Source organism: Mus pahari, chromosome 2 (genome assembly GCF_900095145.1).
Source record: "Mus pahari chromosome 2, PAHARI_EIJ_v1.1, whole genome shotgun sequence".
NCBI classification, from domain to species: Eukaryota; Metazoa; Chordata; class Mammalia; order Rodentia; family Muridae; genus Mus; species Mus pahari.
This window is the reverse complement of record NC_034591.1, coordinates 95,476,163-95,486,005: the sequence shown is the minus strand read 5'-3', so window position 1 is coordinate 95,486,005 and position 9,843 is coordinate 95,476,163. Positions and strand designations below refer to the sequence as shown.

Genomic DNA, 9,843 nt, shown 5'->3' with positions numbered 1-9,843 from the left:
TCCCCTTTTCTTTTCTTTTCTTTTCTTTTCTTTTCTTTTCTTTTCTTTTCTTTTCTTTTCTTTTCTTTTCTTTTCTTTTCTTTTCTTTTCTTTGTTAGTTTCTTCATTTACATTTCAAATGCTATCCCCAAAGCCCCCTATACCCCCCACCCTGTCCTGCTCCCCACCCACCCACTCCTGCTTCCTGTCCCTGGCATTCCCCTGTACTGGAGCATATGATGGACTTTCCTTTCTTTCTTTTTGTTTTTGTTTTTTGTTTTTTGTTTTGTTTTGTTTTTGTTTTTGTTTTTTAAATCAAGCACAGGAAGAAAGTTTGTCACAATTAGTCTCTGAACACACTTTGAAGTTATGGACAGTCTTTGTCGGCAGTGGCCATCTTAATGCACTAACTCACCAATGAAGACATTTCGAAGCCATCAGCTCTCTTGTCTTGCTAATATCCAATCATTTATCTGAAGAGAAGAAGCAACTTAACAAAAAAAGTATCTTTTTACTTTAACAAAAGGTGCTTCTATGGGAATCATGGAAATTGTTTTCTCACATTGCTTTGTGTCACTGTTACTTCAGTGTGTATCAGTCTGAAGAGTCAGTAATCTAGGTATGTTCTCTCAATGTTACTTATACATCTCTTCGTTAGAGAATACATTTTGCACTATTCATTCAAAAACCATTAAAAAAAAGTGAAATCCCTTCTTTAATTTTACGTTGGTTGGGTCTCATGTTGTTCAAAAGATTAAGTATCAGTGCATTTAAAATAAAGCTTAGTAGCAATATCTTTATTGCTAGATGGTATCACACAATTTTAGGGTGGCTACCTCCTAAACCTTGAACTCATATCTTCACTGAGCATTGAATCTACTGTAAAACTCCTAGTTATTTATACAGTTCATGTAAAAGGCCCTGTGCATCTAACATGCCTTTTAAATAACTTGTAGGGTTCTGAGAGATCACTCAGCAACTAAAAACATGTATTGTATGCGAAGATTGCCTGGTTTGTTCTCAGCCTCCACATTGCCACACATAATAGCTAGTAACTTCAGCTTCAGGGCATCTGATGCCCTGTCTGGCCTCTGTAGGCAGTGCTTGCTTGCATGCACACAAATACGCGCATGCATGCACGCACTCACTCACACACACACACACACACACACACGCACACAAACACACACACACACACACAAACACACACACAATTAACTTTTTGTTCAGATCTTAAATATAAATTGCATTATTTTATTCATAAATGAAGAAGTGCAGAGATTGATTGTTTTCCCAAGTCAATTACTTTATTATGCACCATTTATAAAAATAAACAGCTATCGAATGTCTGCAATGTAATTTCCAGTTTACTGTGCACACATTACCCATGTACCTGAAAGTGACAGTGTGAAACTTAGCTACCATGTCTTCATTCTTCATGTGGGTTCTATGTCTTTAAGCTTATACCAGTGTATTATTTTACTCTTTGTTCTCCATGAAGTTCAATTTGCATACTTTAGGGGAAAACCACAGTTCACTTGATTTAAGTATGTGTTAGTGTACAGTTATTATGCCAATCTAAAAGTTTTTATAATTGGACTTAAAAAATGTATATATTCATGTTTTCCTCATTACCTGTCACCCAGGACAGGCTTCAGAGTGTTTCATGCCTCCTTTATTCATTGAAACAATGACAGTATTATACATTTCAATATATTGGCTATACAAAATGTACTTATGATTTATGTACATGCATATGGTTAAAATTCATGTTTATCACCTAAGATTCAGATATGATTTTCATGTAGGTGTTAAATTTGGCAAGATTTTATAATGTTAATAGAATTTTGGAGATGCATGACAATTGAGGAAGACTAGTAGAGTTTGTGTCGGGTTTGGGGCTGAAGGATGACTTACTAGTTAAGTATATTTGTTTTTGCAGAGGCCGTGACACCAGTTGTTAGCATTCAAGTCAGGAGGCTCATAGCTCCAGTGCCAGGAGATTTTACTATGACAGATATTCACTCAAGCTACACATATACAGGTAAATAAAAAATAAAATCTAAATAAAATAATAAAAATGATCTGGCTTGAAAAAATGATGTGCTAGCTAGTTATGTGCCAACTTGATATAAGCATTTGGGAAGAAGGACCTTTCATTGAGTAAATGCCCCCATCAGATTGTCCTATGGGCAAGCCTGTCTTGTACTTTCTTAATTAGTGACTGAAGTGGGCCATTGCCACCACTGGGCAAGGGGTCCCTGCTATTAGAAAGCAAGCTGAACAATTCAGAGAAACAAGCCATTAAGCAGCACTGCTTCATGGCTTCTGCATCCGCATCAGCTCCTGCCTCTAGTTTCCTGCTCTGTTTGAGTGAGTTCCTGCCCTGACTACCTTCAGTGATGGATTATGATGAGGAACTGTAATTTAAAGTAAACTCTCTCCTTCCCAAGTTGCTTTTAATCATGCTCTTAAGCATAGCAATAGAAGCCCTAACTAAGACAAATGACAAAGAAGATCACGGTGAACCTCATTAATATATGCTATTAATATGCGTTATGAATAACAAGTAATTAGCAATTTGGGAGGATAACATAATATTATTTGTGGAAAAATTATCTTTATTATTTCTAAATTGTTACAGAAAGTGCATGTTTTATTTTAAAAAAACTAATTACTTTGGAGTTTTAAAATAAGAATAATATTTTCCTCCCCCATGTAATCACCAAATCCACTTAGGTCACATGTGCAGCAGGATGTGGCATTTAAAGGTGTTGCCAGCTCAGCAGGGCCTTTCCTGTATTTATGGCAATTTTGCTTCATTGTATCGCTCAAAGCTGAATATGTTTGTGGTTTTAAAGGGCAGAACCTCAGTTTAATTCAGTCTCTATGTTTCAGAAGGTGATAATGTCGTTTTCTTCTAATACTGTTTTGTTTTAAAATATTTGTTTTTCCACCTAGTTATATGTAAGTATCTGTGGCTATATGCACCAGGACTGCAATACATATGCTTAACCAGTGGGCTATCTCCAGACCCCTAATATATTTTATGGGATAACTTTCCACATATTCAGTTGTTTGCCAGGTGTTTGGACGGTTCATCTTAATTGTCAACTCAACTGCATTTGGAACCACCTAGAAAATACACCTCTGGGCATTTCAGTTAGGGTTTTTTTCAGAGTTTTAAATGAAGAAAAAAGACCATGCTTGAATGTGAGTAGCACTTAGAGCCCCATATTGAGTAAGAGGAGAAAAAGGAAGAAGGGAACAGAGTCTAGCATCCTTTATCTGCTTCCAGACCGCAGATGCAAGTGGTTATCTTGGTGGTTTGAATTGGAATGGCTTCCATAGATTCAGGTGTTTGAATATTTGGCCGTTAGGCAATGACACTATTAGGAGTTATAACCTTGTTGGAATAGGTGTGGCCTTGTTGGAGGGAGTGTGTCACTGTGGGAGCAGGCTTTGACTTCTCATAGCTTCAAGCTCCTCCTACTTGACTTGCAGTCTCCTTTGGCTGCCTACTTCAAGATAAACTCCCAGCTCCTTCTCCTGCACCATGTCTGTCTTCACGATGCAGTGCTTCCCACCATAAGGACCATGGACTAAACCTCTGAAACTGTAAGCCAGCCTCAATTAAATGTTTTCCTTTTGTACAGTACGGGGTCATGGTGTCCCTTAACAACAATAAAACCCAAACTAAGACAGCAACTCAAGTTCCTGACTGTGACCCAGGAATCAAAATTAAATTTTCCTTAAGTTGCTTTTATCAGGTGTTTTGTGACAGCAACAAGGAAAGTAGCCAGTGGAACAAATGTTAACTGAAGAACATTTGAAAGACTACACAGTCATACATGATACATACATGTCACCACCTTCAATGAGGGGTCACCTTCCAGGCATGCACAGCTGCCATGTGGAATGTTTTGTGTAGAGCAGTGAGCACTGTGTCCAGCCTTTGAGTAACAGTGAAAAACTGCTAACCACAAGCTGTCCCAGAGTTGAGCAGCAACTTCTTACTAGCTACAAGATGGGAAGTGAAAATTTGATGAATTAGTTTGTGCTTCTGTCTCCTGTTTAGATTTACATTGTCTCTTTTCTCATCAGCATGAGTAATTTCATTATTTTTTTCCAAAACAACATTGCTTGCTGTATATGATTCAACAATACCTTTTACAGTGTATTTCCTTCCACTGTAAACTTTAATAAGTTATTTTGACCCTCTACTTAGAAGGTATTTCACTGTCTTTTGTATATATCTGTCTTCTTGTATAGGAATATTATTTAGTCAGAATGTTTTTCACATTCAAATTTATGATTCATCTCAATGTTTTTCTTTAGATGAAGTAGAAATGTAATTATTTTATGTATATCAAATCTGCAAGTAGTACTTATATTCTGTCTTTTCTCCCAGGCCATGTGCCCTTTCTCTTTGCCTCCCACAGGCTGTACAAGCAGTATAATCCTGATCCTAGTCTCTGGGGTGGATTGCTATGGTCTGGGAGGTGATTGTTGAGTCTGTACATTGTGTCCTGATTGCTATAGTTTTACATTTAGCCTCCATACTTTTCTTCTTGAGTATCTATTCTGTCATATTGCCACTAGCTGTCTGTTTCCTTCTGTTCAGTCACTTTGTATCTAAGTGCTTGTCATATAAAGATGTGTATCTCAACATCTCCCAAAGCATCCTGTCAGGCTCTGCCTCTCAACCATCTCTGCTGCCACTGGCAGTGTACTCGGAAATCCTATCGATAGACAGAGTTGACATTACTGCTCAGATCACACTAGAATTTTCTGCCCTCCCTCCCCTGCTTTTAAATTGTTTTTCTCCAGATTTTATGTCACAACCTGGCAATAAGCCAGGTTACATTTCCTATGCAGTAGTGCTGGTTGAGGCCCTGGAACCTAGGAAGGCAGCCCACTATTAGGATGCACACTTAAGGTGCACAGACCTTGGTTCAATTCTCATCAGTTGTCATTTATTTTCCTGGATGTCTGTCATGGCTACAAGAGTCCTTATTGTTTTCTAAAATCTCCTCAAGAATTGAATGCTCCATTTAAACGTGCTTGTAAGGTGCCTTGGAAACCTGACCTCAATCAGTGGGATAGGTTAAACATTCGTCCTCCTCTCCTTTTGCCATTCATATTAAATGTTGGTAGTGCTTCGTTTCTGCAGCAGAAGTCCGTTTGTGTGGATTACACTTATGCTGAGTAGTTGACTCGTCTTCAGAACTAAGAAAAGCCACTGATGCTAGAGACCAAAGTAGGGAAGCTGCTCCTTAGACGTTTCTGGATTTTATCAGTGCCTCAGGAAAGGTGAGAGGAGTCTGAGCTGGCCAGGTGGTCAGGAGATAACCAGCATAACTACCGCCATCTTGACATCAAAGGACACTTAGAAAAGAAGCCCCAGGGTCTTGTCACCTTCTAAATTCTCATGAAGTACCTTTCTTTAGCCTGTGAGTTTGTCAAGTTCCAATTTCTATAACTACAGCACTAATCCCAAGAATTGTTAAAAATGCATTTTTTAAATGAAGAAAGTAAAGAAATAAGCATATAGTACTGTGTTAAACATACTTGGGCCTGGCTCCCTGTCTGCCTCAAAGTGGCTTCAGTTAGTAAAGTAGGGAAAAATGAAATTTTAGGTTACTGCTTTCCCAGCAAGGTTGGTACAGGAACATCTTGTTTAATTGTTAGATGGTGTTCTTTTCATAGAAGAATACATTTTAAAACATGTTATTGTTTTGTTTGTAAATAAGCTGGTGAGGTTTGGACATTGGCACCAGTGAAATATCTTCTAAATAGATTTCAAGAATAATCTTAGAAGGCTATTGATTTTAGATAAATTTCATTGATTGAAATTATATCTCTATTGTTTATGTATGTGTATGAGTGTGTCTGTATGTGTGTATTTATTTTCAAATTATTTCTTAAAATATTTATTTTTACTTGTGTGTATGCACAGGCCTGTGTGTGCACTCACACATGTGGTTACTGGAAAGTGTCTGCAGAAACCAGAAGAGGGATCAGATCATATTCATTGGAGCTGGAACAGGTAGTTGTGAGCTGTGAGTTTTGGAAATTGAACTCCTGTCATCTTCAATAGCAGCAAATGCTCTTTATCACTGAGCCATCGCACCAGTCCCTGCAATTCTCAGTGAATGAAGCCGAGTCAAGAATGTCAAAAAATTCATAAGTAGAAGGCAGGGGAAAGCAGGGCAGAGCAGGGCAGAGCATCTCTGAAATCAGTATCATAAAGAGAGCAGTGGATAATACACACACACACACACACACACACACACACACACACACACACACAGACAGACATATAAAATATCATTTATTAGTTTAGATCTTGTTTTGTTGTTCTATTAAATTATATATTGTGTTGAACTATATGCTTTTCAAACCTGTGCACACTCTAATCCTCAGAATCCATGGATATTTTAAATTCCCATGGCAAAAGGAAATGCTGTGGGTGAGGAGACGGTTCTGAATTCCAAGTGTATGTTCAGCAATCCTTAGAAGCACAGGTGTTTTCTAGTTACGGTCAGAAGGAGACAGTGGGACTTAAGAGTGATGATGAAGATGGGGAGGGTAAAGTACTCTACCTGCAGCATCTGCCTTGAGTGGTGAAGTAGCTGTGAGGCAGGGAATGCAGGTACCTAACAAGCTGAAGTTGGTCCTCAGCTAAGCAAGGTGTGCAGATGGCCCTATGACCTGCTCTGAATTCAGCCAGCAAACCCAGCAAGACAGGATTATGCCTTTCCACTGTTGCTTCCAAAAGGAAATACAACTCTGAGGTTACTTTGATCTGGGCTTGGACAGGAGACTCATGTCAGACCCAGAAAATGTGAGAGTAGGTTCTTGAGGGTCAGTTCAGCAAGGTCATATTGATTTGATACAGCTGTGATAGTAAACAAATACCGAGTGTAATTATTTTCACTTTTAAATTGTCATAGATGACAAAAGAGAAATATAATGATGTGACTCTAAATGAATTATTTTAATGGAAAAAAGAACAAAGACTTATCTAACCTCTGTAATTTGAACTCGGTGATTTTTTTTTTCTATAATGCTGTTTCCTGGTGAATGGACAAATTGCTGTTGGTCTCCATGTGTGCAAGACAAAGAGAACACTGAATTAAAGTTAAAATTCACTTAGATCTTTGATTTTTAATGTGAAATGGCTTTGATTTTGCATTTGTGTTTACTTGTCCATAAAGAATGAATTACATTTAATGTATTGTTGGAGTCTTCCTTGGTTCCTGTTTGTTTGTATATTGAGCCAGGTCCTTGCATTTAGCTCTGTTTAATCTTTATGTGTCAAGCTCCCAAACAGTGTAGTTATACTGCACCCACATTTGGTTAGTGTCTTGATAGTTCCTCTAAAAGCAATTACTTATTAGAACCCCTCACATTTTGCCAAGATGAATATATTCCTACTGAATGGTTATGGACATCATGTCTAAGAATTCATCTATCATTTTCCACAAAAATAAAGATTTAAAAGTCCACATTTATCTTTTCCCTTCTTCTTCACCTAAAATCAACTAATCATCTCTATACACAACATCTTTAAACAAAAATAAAATGTTTCATTTTCATTTGTGTATGTGTGTGCACTTGTGGTTCATGTGACCTTGAAGGCTATGGAGTGGAACTGGAGTGCCTGGACATTGTGAGCTGCCTGACATGGATCTGGGGAACAAAACTTCTATTGTCTGAAAGAACAGCTAGGTCTCTTAACTTCTGAGCCTTTTCTCCAGCCTCGTCTCCCCTCCCACTAAGAAATAAATAAGGAACGTAAACTGAAGACTGATGGCAGAAGAGAGTGGCAGGAGACAGCTATGCCATAGGTGTTTATCGTGATGGTCTGATTCCCTTCCAGGCAAAATGTCAAGCAGTATTGCCACTAAATAGATTCATTTTATTTTAAATAACGTATTACATTAGCTCTCACACATTTTGTTTCTTTAAACTGACCTCTGCATCTTAAATTTTGAGTGGCAGTTAGTATGGTGTCTTTCCTTGGTATGTAAATATTGAACCAAAAGAAGGTAGATATGCAGACAGATGATAAGCAAAGCATCCCACCCAGATAGTAACTACAGTAGGTTTCTGATAGTAGCTGCAGTAGGTTTCTGAGTGGTTAAATAGCTTTAGGACGACAAACCACTGTGCTGTCTCTAAACATTTGACTAAGGATATGTGTTTAAAGCTGAGAGTGCCTCTGTTTTTTAATGTCTAATGGGAATTACAATTGATCTTCTTATCTTCATCAATATAATGTGGTGTGTGAGAAGCTCAACCAAGTGCTCAGTAGACACTTAGTTGTCTATTTCCTTTGTTTTCAGACATTTTATAACATGCTAAGAAGTATTTATACTTATGTCATACATTTCCATTTTTATTTAATTGCCAAATGTCCATCATATGCATGCTAGAGTTACCCAAACACTGCAACATGTAAAGTATCCATCTGTGGTTCTGTTGAACTTAAATTTATATGCTATAAGAGGTATCTAAAAGGGGGAATGAAGGGCCTGTTGAGATGGTTCATTAGTTCAGAGCACTTGCTGTTCTTCCAGTGAATTCAGGTTCTATTCCCAGCACCCACATGGACACTCAAAACACTATAATTCCAGTTCAGGGAATTAACCTGATGATGCCTGTGGTTACCAGACATACACATGACACAACTGTACAAACAATACATCTATACACATAAAATGATATAGTCTAAATATTTCTGATGGGGATATGGACTTGATTAAATATTTAAGCATATTGCTAGTATCCTAAGTTAAAAACCACTTGCATTTAACACTCTGGCCAAAATAGAATTTTCTATTTTGTCTTTTTTTTAAAATTTTTTTTTAAATTAATCATTCTATTCGTTTACATCTCAAATGATATCCCACTTCCTGGTTACCCCCTCCATCAACCCCCCATCCCATGATATCCCACTTTCCAATTACCCTTCCGCCAGCCCCCCATCCCACATCTGCCCTCCCCCTCCCTTTTGCCTGTATGAGAGTGTTCCTGCACCCACCTACTCTCTCTTGCCCCATCGTTTCAGCATCCCTCTACTCTGGGGCACCAAACCTCCTCAGGACCAAGGGCCTCCCTTCTCGTGGCTGTTGGGCAAGGCCATCCTCTGCTACAAATGTATCTGGAGCCATGCATCCCTCCAGGTACACTCCTTGGTTGGTGGTCTAGTCTCTGGGAGAGCTGGGTGGTCGTCCCAGCCTATGTTGTTTTTCCAATGGGGTTGCAATCCCCCCTCTGTTCCTGCAGCTCCCCCATCAGGTTCCCTGGGTTTAACCTGATGGTTGCCTCCAAGCATCGACTTCTGTATTGATCAGTTACTGGACCAACCTCCCCAGAAACTGCCACACTTGGTTCCTGTCCACAAGCACCTCTTGACCACAGCAATAGTGTTGGATTTGGTGTCTGCAGACATGATGTATCCTCAGGTGGGCCGGTACCCTTTTGGCCTTTCCTTAAGTCTCCATTCCATTTTTTGTCCCTGTTCTTCCTTTGGACAGAAATTTTTCTGGGTTAAAAAAAAATTGAGATGGGTGGGTGGTTCCATCCCTTGACTGGGGGCTGTGCTTATCTACTGGAGGTGGTCTCCACAGGTTCTAGCTCCCCCTTCTCTGAGCATTATAGCTACAGTCAGTCCTATGGGGTTCTGGGAGCCTCACGTTTCCCTGGTGTCTGGGACCCATCAGTGGCTATCCCCAGTTCCTCATGCACTTTGCTACCTATTTTTTATTTGATTTCCTGACCCCTCTCTATCTCCTCCTCCTCCTCTTCCTCTTCCTCCTCCTCCTCCTCTCCTTCCCCTCCCCCTCCCTTTCCCTT

At 39.1% G+C, this 9,843-nt stretch overlaps 1 protein-coding gene across 2 annotated transcripts in view; it reads left to right on the top strand.

Annotated features, from left to right (window-relative positions):
* The window catches only part of Ctnna2 (catenin alpha 2), a 1,093,074-nt gene that overhangs the window by 66,063 nt on the left and 1,017,168 nt on the right, over positions 1–9,843 (top strand). For both annotated transcript variants that reach the window (XM_021190430.1, XM_021190425.1), the window contains exon 2: positions 1,922–2,023. In XM_021190430.1, the coding sequence (XP_021046089.1) occupies positions 1,990–2,023 (34 nt within the window). In that variant the 5' untranslated portion in view covers positions 1,922–1,989. The remainder of the gene's footprint in view (positions 1–1,921; positions 2,024–9,843) is intronic.